The sequence below is a fragment of the Eschscholzia californica genome, unplaced genomic scaffold, assembly GCF_041429995.1.
Source record: "Eschscholzia californica isolate CP2 unplaced genomic scaffold, dmEscCali1.0.p SCAF_3, whole genome shotgun sequence".
In the NCBI taxonomy this organism is placed as follows: Eukaryota; Viridiplantae; Streptophyta; class Magnoliopsida; order Ranunculales; family Papaveraceae; genus Eschscholzia; species Eschscholzia californica.
In genome coordinates, this window is record NW_028238420.1 from 10,491,092 (window position 1) to 10,508,875 (window position 17,784).

Here is a 17,784-nt window from a genome sequence, read left to right on the forward strand (position 1 = left end):
TTTGGGGAATGTGTCCACGTATGACGTATCCTCGTCCAGAAAAAGGAAATTTGGTAAAAAGTCTTTCAATTTTTTTTTGTGAAAATGGATAGTTATATTTTTTTTTCTATTCTTTTAGGGTTCGTTTGATACGTTTGCTTGATTGGTCTCTATGAGTAAGAAACCCGAATTCTTGTGGAAAAAAGAGTTGGAAAAAGGGTGTTTTATTTTCCCACAAAAAGGTGGGAAAATCTAACTCCAACCCTCTCCCAAAACGCGCTCTCTCTCCTCTTTCAGTCTTCCGTCTTTCTCTGTCAAATCCATCTCTCTATTTCCATGGTTGCAAGCTCCATCTCCATCTCTCATGGCTCCAAGAACACTACTAACTGTTCTACAACTAGAACCCTTACATCCAATTACAGTACAAAAGCTTCTCCAATTTTTGTAATTAAAATTAACTATCATTGATCCTTAAAACTCCTAATTCTTCTAAGTTCCAGATCTTTTGTGAATCAATAGCATAACCATGAAACATGTTGCTTTATTTGGTGAATTGTTGAATTTGGATGATGTTTTTGTATTTAAGGTTTTTCAATGTTGCATTTGGTGAATTGTTAAATCAACAACATAACCATCATATAAGGTTTTTGAATGTTGCATTTGGGTAAGATAAAAAGATGAAAGGTTCAGCCCTAACTCCGAAGCTTCGAAGGTTCAGCCCCAACTCTGAAGGTTGGTTCAACTCCAGCTTGATTAGAAAATCAAAGCTTCAATTCTTCTTGAGCTTGTTCCACTAATGACCAACAGAAATTATTCAATCAAGATGTTCTAAGAGAAACTCCAGAATTAGCCGTTAACAATATAAATTTTAAAATCTCGTATGTACTCACTATCTGGCTATCATACTACCAATGGAGAAGAAAATCTTTGGTTCAGGTATGATTTCTGTTACCTTAATTGCAAAAACCCAATTTGATTCTAAGTATCAAACGGACCCTTAGGTCACTAGAAATTTTCTTATTTTGCAACTGATTGCAAACATTATTTGCATCAGTTGCATTGCATTTGGGTTTTTAAGATTTACGTTGTACATCAATGTTACTAGATATTCTGTTCTTCCTTGCATACCGCGTAAATCTTAAACTTTTATGCTCTTAGTAAATTTTGCTAGGCTCTTACGCCCAACCTTGAAATTTCTTGCTTACTCTTTATAAATCTTAAAGTTAAACTTAAACTTTTAGGATCTTCCACCCAATGTTACAAGATAATCACTTCCTCTTTGCATACCCTATACTTGATTTTCGTTTTTTTTTTTGTGGTTTACGATGTTGTACCCTAAAAGTATCGTACCAGAATTTTTAGTCTTGAATAACTCAAAGTCTTCTTAAGAATCTATAAACTTGACTAATAGGGTACCTAATTACCATAATATTTAATTAACTTGTTAGATTTTATGTTTTACGGAAATAATGCATGAGAGTAAGTGTACCTATTATAAGTGCATCACAAAGAGTATATCTTGTCTAGAAAAATAGTTCAAAACGTACTGTAATAAATGATAGCGTACCAAAGAAGTATTCCCTACTGTAACTAATACTCACATAGTAAGGTACCGTACCACGTTTCGGAACAATCCGCATACCAAGTCACATTGCTTACGCCTTCTTCTGTGAAAATCTAAAACTTCCTAACTCCATTCATGGGACAAAAATGCTACAGGGATTCGAACAGAGTCGTGTAAGGGTGTGGGTCTTGCACCCGCGCTGCCCTGGCCAAAAAGACCCCATTTTTCCTCTGTAGAGATTCCAGGTTTAATGAGTTGATTTAAAAGAGTTGCAACGTTGATGTCAAACTCCCCCCCTCTCCCTCCACATGAACCATATAGCCCAGAGAAACCATGAACCACAATAGAAGAGTTTGCCTCACCCATATTTCTTGTTTACCCATTTAGTGATCTCTAGTTCAAAATTCAATATTGACGAGGGAATTTAGTCAAAACTCCATGAGTTTTTTTTTATGTTTTGGTAAAAATGGATCAGCCAATATTTTTGTCTTCAGCTCCCTAGCTTTTTTTTTGCAATAGCTTTACAACCGCTTTGCGACAACTTTGCAAAACATATTGGATTTTTAATCAAACAAAATACAAATATTTGGATTTTTAACTAAAAAATATAAATTTTTGGTTTTTAACCAAGAAAAATAGAACTTGTCTCTTTAGTCTAAAAAAATTAAAAATTGAATCTTCTGTCTATTTTCCTGTAATGACAATTTGTTTCTTTTTTCGAGTACAAACTATGCGTGCTAGATATAATACCCTTATTTTAGTTTGTATAGCATTTGAACATCGAGGCCACCAAATCACAAATCCCTTTTCAGTCACTATAGCCTATATATATCTTTTTCTCTTGTTCATTGACCCTCTCTCTATTTATATATGTATTAAATCTGTTCCAAGTCAAAATCTTAATTTTGGGTCATCACACATGGAAAAGATGACAGTTCAGTCTTTTCAAAATCCTATCACAAACAACTTTTATTACCCAAGAGAATTAATCTTTCCTTACGAAAAAAATCGACCGAAACTAAGTGTTAATTCTTTAATCTCATAGTTTAATTTTCCTTTTCTTAGATTGCAAAATATTATTTTGTGAAAACAAATAGATTTTGAAATATTTCGGTCTAAATGTTCAAAACATTTCTATTTTTATGCCTACCAAAATTTTCATTAAAACCGAAATTTGACTAAATTTCTCTTAAAAATGTGAAAATAAATTTTGGAGTATTTAAGGAAAGAAATATTTTTATTTACATGTCCACTCAAACTGATATTTCAAGCCTTGCATAAAAAACAAAATATGCTTTCAATGAGAGTTGAACTCATGACCTCCCGCTTACTAAACGGGTGCTCTAACCAACTGAGCTATGAAAGCTGGACATTGTATGCATAATCACCTCATATATGTTATTTAAACTTCTAGGGTTACCAGGTGCATTGCTTAGTCTTCTAGGGTTTTTTAATTTGGTTACATCCTTGGGTATGTATTTACTTTTTCTTTGTAGACGCATTGCTTCTATTTTCATTTTAGTTCATGTCTTTTTGTAGTAACCAGTTTCAATTTTAATTTATTATTGTCTCATTTTTATAGCTTCAAATTTTGATCTCTTTTCTGGAACCCGATTAGTCTGGTGGGTTTGGTTTGAATCTCGAAATAAATTAAGATGGTTATATGAATTCATTTTTTTTTAATAAACAATGGTTTATGATATTGGGTTCTAATGGAACTGTGTGGAGTTGTTCTGATCAAAGTGTTCAGTATTTCCTCTGATTGAGATTGTTTCTCAATATTTTCGCCCACCCTCACTATACTGGTTAAAAACCTAGTGATTTTGTGAAACAATCTTGAGAAATGAATCTAGATTCTGAAAATGGTAGCTGAGTTCTTTCAGTTTTCTATCAAATGGGTAAGCTCAGAATTTTTAGTATGCATGATTTATAGTGATGCATTTATACTTAATTCTTGTTCCTTCATGATGAAACACGTCGGAAACCCACTTCTACCATTGACAAAGCTCACATTCCGTAGGGTGGCGCTAAATTATGAAGATTGACATTTTGAGAGATAGGTCGTACGAAAGATAGTGGATACAAATTTTTAAACTAGTAACTCAAGCTGCTTCTTTAAATTAATAACGTATTCGCGAACACCATTTGGTTGATAGGATTCGTGGTAAGTCAATCTTGATTTGGTGCTGGCAGTGGTGTGCATATTTGAAGATGGGAAGAGGTGTTGTTGGGGATAAATGGTCCATGAGAATTCTATGGCTATGTGCTCTCGGAAGTGCAGTAGGTAGAAAGCTTTATACTTCTTTTGATTAAAAAAAATCGGTCCATTTTTCTTGCTAATTTTTCATAACAAGAACTTCTTTTGTTAGGTTTGTGGATGGTCGGTGTAGAAAGACAGGCACAGAATAGGGAACGAATGCTGGCTGAAAGTTTGAAGGCTATGGATGGTGCAGATAACCAAAGTGGTGAAGAAGTTTAAACAAAAAGCATACACATCTTAAATAATATCCATACATTGTCGCAATACCTTTTCCTATGGTTCTTCGTTTTTCAACTGGGAAGGCTTGTTTTAGGTATGGACTGACTTTTGTTTAATAGTTAGTGGAGCTAATAAAAAATGAGTGCTTCTTCTCTTAATCTTAATAGCGATAGAAGTGAATAATCACATAATACGATATAAAGGATCGATATGTTTAATTTGTTCTTTGTTGCCAGCAGTTCGCTGCATTGATGGTTATCTTTTATGTTTTCATAAACTTTGTTGAATTCCATGTGATTGTGAACTCCTCTCATCTAAGACAATTTTAGGTCATCCAATATCGTCTATATGGATCCATTCGTGAAATTTATAATAGATGAAAACTGTTGAATGGTTCAATACTAAATTTATTGAAATGCTTACAATAAAGTTTATTAGTTAACTCGTCTTGCGTTTCTGTTTGAATCTGATTGTCATGACTCGTGAATGTTTTGGCTCTCTCTCGAATTAATGAGAAGAAAGTGGGTTCGTTCTATTTTTGAATTAATATTTTATTCCGGATTTACAGAACTGGATTGAGTTTCATCGGCCAGGCATGTTATCACCATCAGAAAAATTTAGAACTCCCAAGCTCAATCAGTCAATATGGTCATATATTGAAGATATCGTCCAGTTCAGATCAACTGAACCAGATCCATGCTCAGATACTTGTACATGGATTACACCATGGTGGTTCTTTAACAGCAAAACTTATACACCACCTGACAGAAACCGGAGAATTAGAACGTGCTTCGTTGGTATTCAACTGGGTTGACTCTCCAGACGTGTTTTTGTGGACTTCCATGATTAGAGCCTTCTCAAGATTTGGACCTGTTAGGGAAGCTATTGTTTTCTATGCAAGAATGCGAAATAAATGCATATTGCCCAATAATTTCAGCTTCCCATTTGCCCTCAAATCTTGTGCCGCTCTTAGATCTCTGCATGAAGGTGAACAAATCCACACTGATATTTTGAAATTAGGGCTTGTGTCTGACATTTTCGTGCAGACTGCGCTTCTTGACATGTATGTGAAATGTGGTAAAATGGAAATGGCGAAGCAGGTTTTTGATTCCATGGAAGTGAAAAATGTGGTTTCGTGGACTGCCATTGTTGCAGGTTATTGCAAGTCTGGACTCTTGAAACAGGCTCAGGAACATTTCGATCAAATGCCTGCAAGAAATATTGTTACTTGGAATGTGATGCTTGATGGGTTAACACGATTTGGAGATATAGAAACTGCAAGATTATACTTCGACAAAATGCCTCAGAGGAATACAGTTTCTTGGACAACCATGATTAATGGCTACTCGAGATCCGGAGATGTTTTGAAAGCAAGATTCTTATTCGATCAGACAGTTGAGAAAGAATCTATAGCATGGACAGCCATGATATCTTGCTATATCCGAAATGGTTTACCATGTAAGGCTATCGATCTTTTTCTTGAAATGCAGGTCATGAAAATGAAGCCTGATGTTATCACCATTTTGGCCATTATCTCTGCAATAACAGACTTGCGAAGCTTGGATCACTCTTCGTGGATTGAAACTCTAATAAGTGAAGGTAACTACGATTCTGATATTCGAATCTTAAATGCCATTGTAAACATGTATATTCATTGTGGAAGTATTGAAAAAGCTCTGACTGTTTATGAGAAGATACCAAAGAAGGATCTAATATCTTACAATTCAATAATAACTGGATTAGCTTCTCATGGAAATGCGAATGAAGCTCTTTCCTACTTCACAAAGATGACTCGAGAGAACATTAAACCAAGCGAGATCACATTTATTGGGATATTAACTGCTTGTGCTCATGGTGGATTAGTTGAAGAAGGTAGACGATACTTTAAAATGATGGTCGACCTTGGTTATATTCACCTTAAACCGGAGCATTTTTCATGTATGGTGGATATACTAAGTCGAGCCGGGTGTTTAGACGAAGCATATAGATTTATATTGGGTATGAATATAAGAGCAGAAGCCAGTATTTGGGGTGCATTACTTGGCGCTTGTAAGATTCATGGAAATTTAAGATTAGGCGAAACTGTTGCTAAGAGGTTGTTCATAATGGAACCAAATAACGCAGGAAATTACGCGATTTTGGCAAATTTGTATTCGGAAAAGGGAATGTGGGAGGAAGCAGCTAGTGTGAGAAGAGCTATGAAGGAAAGTAAGGTGTTAAAACCAGCAGGAAGTAGCTGGGCTGAGGTTGGTAATGTGATGGATGGCTCCTAAGGCTTGCAGGACTTGAAAAATTTGGAGGCAGAATTCGAAATCTAGGTTAGGGTTTTCCAAAAACACCAAAAATAATTACAGATTTGAGTGTACTTGGGTAGAATAGGGAGTCCATGGTTTATACCAAATAAGTCATTTTACCATGTAATCTTTTCCTTTTTGAATACTTGTATCATAAATTTACGAGTATTCGTTTCTTTTCCGAATTAAGTTCTAATCATCTGAATCTCAAACTTGGGTAGAGTTCAGAAGAAAAAGAATTATCCAAGTCATGAAAAGGGCTTACTCAACAGATTTTTGGTCCACTAGTGGGATGATTCAGTTGAAACAAGTCAGATTTGGAAAATAGAAAACAAATACCCAAGTCCAACTGCCATCCCTATTTACTCGAGTGAAACAATGAAAAAGAAACATGTCAATAATCAACCTGAAGTTGGATATGAACAAAGAATGGTTAAGGAAATATCGAGGAAAGATCACTAATTGCTTTCTTAGAACTTGAATTACCTTTCCTGCATTTGATTTTTCAGACCACCTAAAGGCCCATAATTTTTCGGTTTTACATCTTGTTTATTACAATTACAGCTACCAGTGTTCAGATTTGTACCACATTTCAGACAAATACCTTTGCATTTTGCATCACAAATCGAATTAATAGTGATCTCTATGTGGATCAAGTCGCGAATATTCTTCGAGATATCTATTTCTTTATCTTCAGGAGGGAAGTAAAGACGATCATCCAAGTCGACTAAAAGATCCTCGCCATCTTCATCTTCGCCAAGGGCAGATTTCTTTGTTTTGTCTTCTCCAAATATGGTACCCATGTCGATTATATCTGGTTCCTCTATGGGTTCTTCATTAAGTAACATAGTGAAGTTTGAGAATACCGATTCAGCCGCCGGTCCACCACACCTTCAGTCCAGAACAATAAAGGAAATGCAGTTGTGAGAAAACAAGAGCAAGTAGAAATTAATGCCTTCAAACTCCTAAACAGATACAAAAAGAGAGATTCAAACGAATTTAAGTACTTGAACTTTGAACAAACATAGATACTTCTTAAAAGTCAAGAATAAGTCTGTCAACCTCGTAACCAAAGAAATTGTCCCTCCATTTTCCAATGCTCATAGCCTCTCTCACCTAGTAAGACAAGTCCCTTTCTCGTCACAAACCATGAAACCAGTGATTTATTCAGGACGTGATTTGAATTCCCAACTTCTTGGGTGCCTAGCTAGGGCTTGACCAACTCAACAACAAGTTGTTGCTTGAGCTGTAGATCATCTACAGTACTTTTATTTAGTAAACTAGGTTTCAAAAGTAAGCCTAGCTCATTCAAAAGCAGCCCAGTATTTCTGTTGTAGGTAAGTTTCGATCTAGCAATTTCTTATCGACAATCCAGACAGAAGACCAGCTAGGTTAAACTCAGCTTCCTCATGGAGTTTGTGCCCTCTCTTTGTAATTTCTAAAATTCCAGCCAAGGTTGGTCTTCACATGGGTAAGCCCATGATCGCTTAATAATTGACAAAATGAGATAATCATTAAGCAATGAAGCCCTTGTTTGATGTAAACATCTGTCATGAGAGATTGATATTTTCTCTCAAATGTTTCCAACAACATCTATTTGATGAAAAAAATGGAGGTCAAGACCTTTGGAATTATGGTCACACGATTGAGAAGGCCGAGTGTATCATAAGTTTCTTTAATCATTGATCAACCTATTCAAGGAACATTACTATGAGAATCCGAGATATGAGGAGATGGTTTTTTGACTGGCAGTGCTAAAGCTAAATCACCATGTCTAGAAAAGAAAAAGTAAGCGTCCAAGTATTAGTTGACAGTATCAATTCACAGAAGCCATTAGTAAGCCCAATAGCTCAAAACCCTGATGCTTAGGTTGGACCTCATTGACTTCTGCAGATACCAATCTTGCTTCCTCCAACGGGTAAGGAATCCTAGACCCGTGCTATGTCAGACGAATCAGGATCAAATTCTGACTCGATGTGAGTTAGTTAATCAACTTTGTTCGGAAAACTTTTTCGAACTCCCCCTCCTCTTTTATCTTTATACTTTGTTCCTCGCTACAGTTTGTATCGAGACAATGAGATTTCCTCATCATCCATCCCATTTACATAGCAAGCAAATTTGGGTTGTTACGTTTTTCGTTATTTACAGAAAGATCATTCTGACTAGTAAGTTTGAAGGGAAATCATCTTCAAGAACCCCCAAAGTAGTGTGTGGGTTGATTATCAATTATCAGCAGACAAAAATGGAACCTTTTAAGTTTTGAACTGTGGACTATGTCAATTGGTATTGGTTAATTCATTAAGCCAAATTTCGATAACACCCATAACTGAAAAAGAAGATGATGAAGAAATTACTTTACCTATTGCAGCTGAGAGTAAGCACAGTTTTAATAACCCCATCAAGCCTCAATCTTTGTTTCTTCCTAGTAACATCTATGGATATCTGTACTGGTGTCCCCAAAGGAAAATCTTTCACAGCCTTTGTAACCCTTAATCCCATTTCTGAAGCCCTAGATTTTGACACATCTGATGAAAGCTCTTCAAACCCTAATCTCTCAAGGGTTGTACAATACTCTAAATGTGAAATTGAAGGGTTCCTCTTGTAAATAATAGCTCCTTCCCATGGCGATTCTAAGTCATCTTCAATGCTAGAATCATGAAAATCAAAATCAATTGTGTTTTCAAAATCAGAAATTCCATTCATTCCATCTCTGCATTTAAGATTTAGGGGTTTGGGTTGAATCTTCCATGGAATTGGGGAGATTGGTTTTGAGGTCAAAATTGGGAAGCTTTTGGATTGTGAGAGATTGAAATTAGAATCTAGGTTTGATTTTAATGAAGAGATGATACGAAATTTGGATTTGGAAGAGGAGCGGAGTTTGTTGTTGTTAGGGTAGGGAGATAAAATGGTAGTAGTTGAAATTGGAGGGAAGATGAGAGCCATTTCCCGGAGAGAAGTGTAGAGAGATAACGGAGGGGTTTAAAACACGAGTTTGAATGAGATAGGGTTTTACATACCAAGGCACCGGGATGAAATGCAATTAGCCCCGGGTGCCTATTAGCAACCAATACACACTGTGCCTACTAGGGTTGGGAAAAAAAGTCTAAAAATCTGAAACTCGCTGTGGGTACCCGACATCTGAAGGCGGATTTAGCTCGACCGACCCGATGAAATAAACGGAACAGACTCGGGCTCTGCAGTGCTACCCGACATCTCGCCCGAGCCCCCCGTTAATATTTACCCGACATTATCCGCTTAATAATGTCATCCATTTATACGATAACACCTAGGTTTTTTTTACCATGTCATAACTTCTATTTGTGAATCTCGGATGTTTAATTCTCATCTATAAATCTTCATCTATAAATCTTAACCGTTGTCTTAAAAACGTCGAAGCTATCTCACTATGTGTATATAGGAAAATCGTGGGTGGGAGAGAGAAAAATTAGGAGAGGATGACTTCTTTCACAACCTCATACCTTTCAATTTTTTACCCTTATTTTTATTAAAAAATTATAAATATGTTAAGTTTAAAAGAGTTGGAATAAGGATATTGTTGACATTTGTGAAATCTGAGCAACTACCACTTCCTTAAAAATCATATCATTCTCCAAATTTCTATTCATATTTTTATTTCTATCTTTATGTATGTAAACTCTCGACTATTATTCTTTTCCACATTCAATATCATCACCATTATCATTTTCACTCGCATATCATGTTTATAGAAAAACTGGTGCCCTACGGGCACAGGCTATACCCTTGTATATATATATATATATATAACACATAATTATACATTACTGCATATAAGTATGATAGTGGATCGTGGATGTGACGGTTGAATGGTGGTCTGTGATCAAGGTGACAAAATATAGTAGTGACCCTGTGAAATGATGTACAAAATAAATTAAATGTACTCTGATATTTTTTTAAATATTTTAAGTATATATATATACATATGTTGTTGTCTGAGGTGTCATTTGACAAGGCATTGTTATGGGAAACTTAATTAAATTTTAGTTTAGATAGAAATTTCGGTATCATGGAATTGGAAATCGATTTGGTCATTTTGACCGAGATATTTCGAAATTTTGGTAACCGATACTCGAGACACTCGAAAGTTTTGAACGACTTGGACAGGTTTTGGACACTAAGATTTTTAAAATAACCCGCCCGATTAAGCCCGAGAACCCGAATGGACAGAGAGTTTCAAAACCCGACCGATCCAACCCGATGAATGATATGAACCCGACCGGCCCGACCCAGACCGATTCCCACCCCTACGCCAATCCCCTTCACTTGCCTTATTTTTTTTTTATGTTCTTTATCTTCTTCGTCTATTCTTAATCTCCTTTTTCGTCCCTTTTTCTTCTCCTTCATCTTCGTATTATTATCATCACGCCATTATGGAAACAATCTTGTTTCCGTACCCATCATCATCAATCCACAATTAGGAGTTAGAGAGAATAATAACCTTGTTTTAGAGAGATAAATAGAGTAAACTTTCATAGAAAGAACTTTGATACCAAACCTACCTTGATCTATGATGATGAGTTAGAGAGAAAAATAACCTTGATTCCAAACCCTTATTCAAAACGATGGGTGATTTGAGGAAATATGAATATTTTCTGGAGTGGAAGAGTTGAAAAGGAAAATAATGAGAGACTTTCTGGGAAAACAAATTTTAAGGAGAAATAAAACATTTCTTCTTCTTCAATTCCGGCCATCATCTCCGACCACCATCACCACCATCATTTTCTCTTATTTTTTTCTACCTCCTTCTCTCTAACCTCTCTTTCTTGTTGCTCCCCTCTCCCTTTTTTTCTTGTTGCTCTCTCTTCCTCTCTCACTGTCTTCTCATTGTCTTCTCACTTTCTCACCCTCTCACCCTCTCACCCTCTCACAGTCTCTCTCTCTCTATATATATCTCAGTTTTTCTTTTGCATACACAGTTCCGATGAAGGGAAGCATTCCCTTCTCTGGAACCAAACCTCGAAGAGGGTTTTGTGGTCGGTCGAGCACGAAGTCTGCGAGAGACTTGATGTACAGTATATATATCTTAAGTATGAATGGTCGTTGGCGGTTAGCTGGCAGATCGTCTGTCGACGACCACTTCTCCTGTGAAGAAAGAGAGACATGACCGAAAAGAATTTACTTTTGAAAGTAAAGATAAAATAAGATTACAAAAACTAACAAAAATTGTAGAAAAAGAAAATCATTTAGAAGTCAGTCATCTTTAAGGTCTCTTTAGTAATCTTCAAGGATCCAAAATGGAATTAACTCTCTCGTGATTTGGGGACTAGGAGTGGGTTTGGTCGGGCTCAGACTTCTATTTCGCGGGCACGGGCGGATCAGGCACGAGGGTGAAATGTCCGATCGGGCTATCGGGCAAATCAGGCATATCGGGTAGGACAAATATGTAGGGGTGAACATCGGTTGGATAACCGACTTTTTCGGCCAATCCAAAGTCCAAACCGAAGGGTTTGGTTTTTTCAAATCTAAATCCGAACCAATCCGTTCATGGTTTGGTTCGGTTACCGATCCGAACTATGCATGAACGGTTTGGATCGGTTGGATAACCGAACCACCTGTGATATTTTACCATATATAAAATTTCGCACTTTCGACTTAAAAACGTAGAACTAACTTAACTATTGAATAAGCTACAACTCTCCACGCCATTTACTTCTGTTACACATGCATTAAGCTACGATATTAACAAACATGGAACTAACTTAAATATTAAATCTCAACCGTTCATCATTCCTATCATTTATATTTATAATATATATAATATATAAAAATTAACAATAAATGGTTTGGTTCGGTTTGTTCGGTTATCCGTCAACCAAATCCATAAACCGATCCAAACCACTCGGTTTTGCCATTTTAACATCCGAACCAATCCGGAATACTATTGGATCGGTATCCAAACCGTTGAAATCTGTTTGGATCGGATTGGATCGGTCGGTTTGGATACTAAATGAACACCCCTACAAATATGTGTACCTTTATGCCTGCGGCCCGGTTTTGCCTGAGAGCCCGCGCGGGCTCTAACGGGCTCGGTCAGACGGGTCATGGACATTTTGAATAAAAAAATAATAAAAATGAATAAAACTTCATTAAACATTTTGATTATCATCACGATTATCATTTTCACTCGCATATCATGTTTATAGAACTGGTGCCATACGGGCACAGGCTATACTCTTGTATATATATATACACACACATATCATGTTTATAGAAAAACGGGTTCTCTACAGGCACAGGCTATACCCTTATATATATATAACACATAATTATACATTACTGCATATAGGTATGATAGTGGACCGTGGATGTGACGGTTCAGTGATGGTCTGTGACCAAGGTGACAAAATATAGTAGTGACCCAGTGAAATGATGTATAAAATAAATTAAATGTACTCTGATATTTTTTAAAATATTTTAAGTATATAATATATATATTATATATATATATATACATATATTGTTGTCTAAGCTGTCATTTGACAAGGCCTTGTTATGGGAAACTTAATTAAATTTTAGTTTAGATAGAAATTTCGGTATCATGGAATTGGAAATCGATTTGGTCATTTTGACCTAGATATTTCGAAATTTTGGTACCCGATACCCGAGACACACGAAAGGTTTGAAGGACTTGGACGAGTTTTGGACACTAAGATTTTTAAAATAACCCACCCGATTAAGCCCGAGAACCCGAATGGACAGAGAGTTTCAAAACCCGACCAATCCAACCCGATGAATGATATGAACCCAACCGGCCCGACCGAGACTGATTCCCACCCCTACGCCAACCCCCTTCACTTGTCTTAATTTTTTTTATGTTCTTTATCTTCTTCGTCTATTCTTCTTTTCCTTTTTCGTCCCTTTTTCTTCTCCTTCATCTTCGTATTATCATCATCACGCCGTTATGGAAACAATCTTGTTTCCGTACCCATCATCATCAATCCACAATTAGGAGTTAGAGAGAAATATAACCTTGTTTTAGAGAGACAAAGAGAGTAAAACTTTCATGGAAAGAACTTTGATACCAAACCTATCTTGATCTATGATGATGAGGTAGAGAGAAAAATAACCTTGAGTCCAAACCCTTGATTCAAAACGATGGGTGATTTGAGGAAATATGAATATTTTCTGAAGTGGAAGAGTTTAAAAGGAAAATCATGAGAGACTTTCCGGGAAAACAAACTTTAAGGAGAAATAAAACATTTCTTCTTCTTTAATTCCGACCATCATCTCCGACCACCATCACCACCGTCATTTTCTCTTATTTTTTTTCTACCTCCTTCTCTCTAACCTCTCTTCCTCTCTTTCTTGTTGCTCCCTTTCTCCCTCTTATTTTTGTTTATCTCTCTTCTTCTCTTACTGTCTTCTCATTGTCTTCTCACTCTCTCACCCTCTCACCCTCTCACCCTCTCACAGTTCATCCCTTCTCTCGTTTTCTCTCTCGTATTCTCTCTCTCACTGTTTATCTCTCCCTCTCACGATTTATCTCCCTTTCTCACTATGTATATATATATATATATATCACACACACACACACACACACACACACACACACACACTCACACACTCACACACACACACACACACACACACAGTCTATATTTTTATCTCTCTCAGTCTCTCTCTCTATATATATATATATATCTCAGTTTCTCTTTTGCATACACAGTTCCGATGAAGGGAAGCATTCCCTTCGCCGAAAACAAACCTCGAAGAGGGTTTTATGGTCGGTCGAGCACGAAGTCTGCGAGAGACTTGATGTACAGTATATATATCTTAATTATGAATGGCCGTCGGCGGTTGGCTGGCAGATCGTCTGTCGACGACCACTTTTCCTGTGAAGAAAGAGAGACATGACCGAAAAGAAATTACTTTTGAAAGTAAAGATAAAATAAGATTACAAGAACTAGCAAAAATTGTAGAAAAAGAAAATCATTTAGAAGACAGTCATCTTTAAGGTCTCTTTAGTAATCTTCAAGGATCCAAAATGGAATTAACTCTCTCGTGATTTGGGGACTAGGGGTGGGAATCAGATGGGTTTGGTCGGGCTCAGACTCCTGTTTCACGGGCACGGGCGGATCAGGCACGAGGGTGAAATGTCTGATCGGGCTATCGGGTAAATCAGGCAAATCGGGTCGAACAAATATGAGTATCTTTATGCCTGCGGCTCGATTTTGCCCGAGAGCCGGTGCGGGCTCGGGCAGACGGGTCATGGACATTTTGAATAAAAAAATAATAAAAATGAATAAAACTTCATTAAACATTTTGATTATCGGAGAAGCCGAGAAGGTGCGGTGGTTAGAGACTCAGAAGCGAGATTCGTCGTCTAGTCGTGGTGGCTGGTGAACAGTGACTCAGAAGCTTCGATTAGGCCCTTACTGCCTTAGGGTTTCAGTTTGTAAAGAAATAAAGAATAACAGAGGTGGAGTGGTGGTCTGGTGGAGGTGGAGCGTTGGTGTGGTGGAGCCGAGTGGTGGTGTGGTGGAGGTGGAGGACGGTGCAGCAATGGAAGGCTGGATGAGTGGAGGCAGTGTAGGGTTTCTAAAGAATGAAAGATGGGTTTGGTGTTTATTTGTAGAGAAGATATTTTGATCAAACGGCTGGTGTTGCTCAGTTGTTGGATCATATAATCTGATTATTGGACTAGGGTAATTAAGACGGACGGGTAACAGATTCTATCGGGGGGTGGGTGGTCGTTTGTATTTAGAGGGGGCGCGCATCGGTTGTCTAACGGGAGGGGGTAATGGGTAGGGACTCGGGTAGGAGGCCTTATTCGAGTCTCGCCCACGTCCGCCCGATATAACGGGTCGGGTACACCCGAGTCGGGTGCTTCTCGGTTTCGGGGTCGTCTCAGATCGGGCGGTTAGGGTCGGATTTCCGAACCGTTTTCCCGGCCCTAAGTCTGAGACTGCTCTTTAAGTCTACTGTTCTTCGAAATATGCTACCCCAAGTCCCAACACGCAACACTGGACCCAAAGTACCCACGGGCGCCCGAGCCCAGCCAGTTCCCAACTCTTGTAAGGGAGCGCCTGTAGTAAACAATCGAGGCGCCTTATGAATTATTCCGAGGAGTGAGAGGTTAGACATAATTTTACCTATTTAGCCTCTCTCTCTCTCTCTCTCATCGTCTCTCAATTTCTCTCTCCAAAGGGAACAAAAAGAAACCCTAGAGCTGTACACGCTTCAGCGAGTAAGTAATCTCTCTCTCTCCTTTTTCTCTCTCTTCAAAATCTATAATACTTTGTATGCGTTTAGTTGTGCTTGTTAGAAAGAGTGATCTCTGAACCTGATTCTTTCATTTCCATGGAGTTCGTCTTCTCTATCTCTCTCTTTGTGTTTTACAGAGATCTGACTCAAAAGTTCACTCCTTTATACATTTAACTTGGATTCGCTGAGTGGGTTTGTTCGCCCTCCAAATTTGTAGATTAGATCCATTTAATTTCATAAAGATTCTGTCTTTGTTATTCACAGAGATCTAACTCACATAACCCTAAAAAAAAGTTCACTTCTTGATTTCAAAATCCAATGCATTTTACTTGGATAGGTTGTTTAGGGTTTTATTTGATTGATCTTTTTCTTTGAACTAATCTATTACTGTAGCTCAAGAAATTTGGGATCTTTTCGTTTTAATTTACTTTTTTAGGGTTTGGTTTTTTGTTTTCAGGTTTTAGGATTTATTGAAGAACCAAAAATGCCTTTTATCTATTAAAAGGAACCCTCTTTGAAGTTTGTTGATATAAATATCTTAGTGTTGCTATTATGGATAATGGTAATGGATTACCTAATTGGGGAAGTTGTTATCCTCAAATCAAAGAGAACAACCTCGGTTTACAGCTTAGATCGACTGCCGAGAGAGATAATACTAAACAGTTTCTTTATGGAAGAAATTCTGCTCCGATGATGGTTAACTCTAATGCTTATCATCACCATCATCATCGTAGGGAATATGGGTTATCAGAATCACAATTACCAACGGAATTTGGTTGGTTCAATCATAGGGAAAAGTTTCTACAGATGCTACCACCAAGAACCCCTAGTTATATATCCGAAACATCAGGAAATCATCTTGCAATGCAGATGCTACAACAGTCTGATGCATTAAAGGATGAATCGCTAGCTCAAATGGAAGAGATACCCAAGAAAGGAAATGGACCTTCGAAGAAAAGAATCGGTGGGCATTCTCAAAAACCCCCGAAATCAAAGAAGAGTAAAAGGGATGTGCAAAAAGATGGAAGTAATCCGTCTGTTCAAAGGGCAAGACCCATGAGGAAGAGTGTTGGAGTTGTTATAGAGGGGATTGATATGGATTTGTCTGGACTTCCGATACCTGTTTGTTCGTGCACAGGGACTCCTCAACAGTGTTATCGGTGGGGATGTGGTGGATGGCAATCAGCATGCTGTACAAATAGCATTTCAATGTATCCTTTGCCGACGAGCAATAAAAGAAGAGGAGCAAGGATAGCTGGAAGGAAGATGAGCCAAGGAGCTTTTAAAAAGGTTTTGGAGAAATTAGCAGCCGAAGGTTATAATCTATCTAATCAGATCGACTTAAGGAGTCATTGGGCAAAACATGGTACCAACAAGTTTGTCACAATCAGGTAGATGTCCATCCTGTATATATAACATAAATATGCTTGTGGTCTGTCGTTTGAACTCGAACAATCAGGTTCTGTTAAGTTTTTTTTTTCATTTTCTGTTGGATTTAGTTGTTGGGTTTCTTAGGTATCTGGAAATACAGATTTTGGAAGTAAGGCATGATAGTTGATTTAGATTCTATAAGGAATTTTTGCTATCAACCTTTTGCAGTTTTATCATGAAAAACTATGCAAGGGGCTTTGTTTCTGTGTATTCTTCTATTAGCAATGTTTTAATTCCGAAATCTGATCATGAGTCAACCTTGCAGCTATAGTTCGTTTTTTTACTGCTGTTATGCTTAATCTCTTGCTCGATCAATGTTTCCAAAGCTTGCACATAATCTACTTATTGTGCGTGTATAATCTATTATGTTGAACTGATGTCTGTGACTGTGTTCACGTTACAAGAAGCTTATAACACGGATGCATGTATTGGTGTCCACGTGTGTGTGTTTGTGTGTGTGTATACACGCCCGGACGTGGGTATATAAATATCTAGGGTTTATGTTCATCGCATCTTCGACACAAGGTTTGTTAATTTTAGGTAGTTTTTATTGGTCTTATGAAAATGGTTCTTCTGTGTATTGTGTTATCTGGTGTCTTGTTACTGATCTGCTTTGATTCCTCAAGTAAGTAGCTAAGTGAGTGGGTAGATTGGAAACCAGTTATGATCTGGAGCAAAGTACTTGTGCTCAGGCGCACATTACACTGGATGGTACAAGGGAAATTTGATACTTGGCACAATAACTTCATGCAACCACCCAGACCCATTTTTGCTATTCACATGTTATTCCCCTA

General features: G+C 37.4%; 4 protein-coding genes and 1 non-coding gene across 6 annotated transcripts; 3 read left to right on the forward strand and 2 right to left on the reverse strand.

The window, feature by feature from the left end:
• Positions 1 to 2,835: 2,835 nt before the first annotated feature.
• Positions 2,836 to 2,909, reverse strand: TRNAT-AGU (transfer RNA threonine (anticodon AGU)). The gene has a single exon. It is a non-coding gene; the product is annotated as a tRNA-Thr (tRNA).
• A 193-nt stretch (positions 2,910 to 3,102) lies between these two features.
• On the forward strand, positions 3,103 to 4,441 carry LOC147548325 (uncharacterized). The gene is made up of 3 exons (XM_086666494.1): positions 3,103 to 3,441; positions 3,737 to 3,827; positions 3,913 to 4,441. The coding sequence occupies exons 1-3, from the start codon at positions 3,406 to 3,408 to the stop codon at positions 4,020 to 4,022; spliced, it is 237 nt and encodes a 78-aa protein (XP_086522620.1). The 5' UTR covers positions 3,103 to 3,405; the 3' UTR covers positions 4,023 to 4,441.
• LOC147548326 (putative pentatricopeptide repeat-containing protein At5g37570) lies at positions 3,979 to 6,501 on the forward strand. Of its 2 annotated transcripts, XM_086666492.1 has the most exons (3): positions 3,979 to 4,116; positions 4,591 to 5,009; positions 5,178 to 6,501. In XM_086666492.1, exons 1-3 carry the CDS (start codon positions 4,079 to 4,081, stop codon positions 6,293 to 6,295), a joined length of 1,575 nt encoding a protein of 524 aa, XP_086522618.1. In that variant the 5' UTR covers positions 3,979 to 4,078; the 3' UTR covers positions 6,296 to 6,501. The 2 variants fall into 2 exon arrangements, with proteins under 2 accessions (XP_086522618.1, XP_086522617.1); XM_086666491.1 differs by having other exon boundaries at positions 4,591 to 6,501.
• Positions 6,502 to 6,782: 281 nt separating this feature from the next.
• Positions 6,783 to 9,395, reverse strand: LOC147548327 (BTB/POZ domain protein, putative (DUF177)). Its single transcript, XM_086666493.1, has 2 exons — positions 8,676 to 9,395; positions 6,783 to 7,207 (listed from the first exon to the last, which is right to left on the reverse strand). Exons 1-2 carry the CDS (start codon positions 9,257 to 9,259, stop codon positions 6,799 to 6,801), a joined length of 993 nt encoding a protein of 330 aa, XP_086522619.1. The 5' UTR covers positions 9,260 to 9,395; the 3' UTR covers positions 6,783 to 6,798.
• A 6,039-nt stretch (positions 9,396 to 15,434) lies between these two features.
• BPC1 (basic pentacysteine1) lies at positions 15,435 to 17,231 on the forward strand. Its single transcript, XM_086667124.1, has 2 exons — positions 15,435 to 15,542; positions 16,017 to 17,231. The coding sequence occupies exon 2, from the start codon at positions 16,112 to 16,114 to the stop codon at positions 16,952 to 16,954; it is 843 nt and encodes a 280-aa protein (XP_086523250.1). The 5' UTR covers positions 15,435 to 15,542; positions 16,017 to 16,111; the 3' UTR covers positions 16,955 to 17,231.
• Positions 17,232 to 17,784: the final 553 nt, after the last annotated feature.

Excerpts from the sequence above, each read along its gene's own strand:
- LOC147548325 (XM_086666494.1), top strand. The coding sequence starts at position 3,406 with ATGGTAGCTGAGTTCTTTCAGTTTTCTATCAAATGG. Across the intron at positions 3,442-3,736 it reads TTCAGTTTTCTATCAAATGG|TGGTGTGCATATTTGAAGAT; the intron begins GTAAGCTCAGAA and ends TGGTGCTGGCAG. Across the intron at positions 3,828-3,912 it reads TGCTCTCGGAAGTGCAGTAG|GTTTGTGGATGGTCGGTGTA; the intron begins GTAGAAAGCTTT and ends TTCTTTTGTTAG.
- LOC147548326 (XM_086666491.1), top strand. The coding sequence starts at position 4,079 with ATGGTTCTTCGTTTTTCAACTGGGAAGGCTTGTTTTAG. Across the intron at positions 4,117-4,590 it reads ACTGGGAAGGCTTGTTTTAG|AACTGGATTGAGTTTCATCG; the intron begins GTATGGACTGAC and ends CCGGATTTACAG.
- LOC147548327 (XM_086666493.1), bottom strand. The coding sequence starts at position 9,259 with ATGGCTCTCATCTTCCCTCCAATTTCAACTACTACCATTTTATCTCCC. Across the intron at positions 7,208-8,675 it reads CTTACTCTCAGCTGCAATAG|GTGTGGTGGACCGGCGGCTG; the intron begins GTAAAGTAATTT and ends TCTGGACTGAAG.
- BPC1 (XM_086667124.1), top strand. The coding sequence starts at position 16,112 with ATGGATAATGGTAATGGATTACCTAATTGGGGAAGTTGTTATCCTCAA.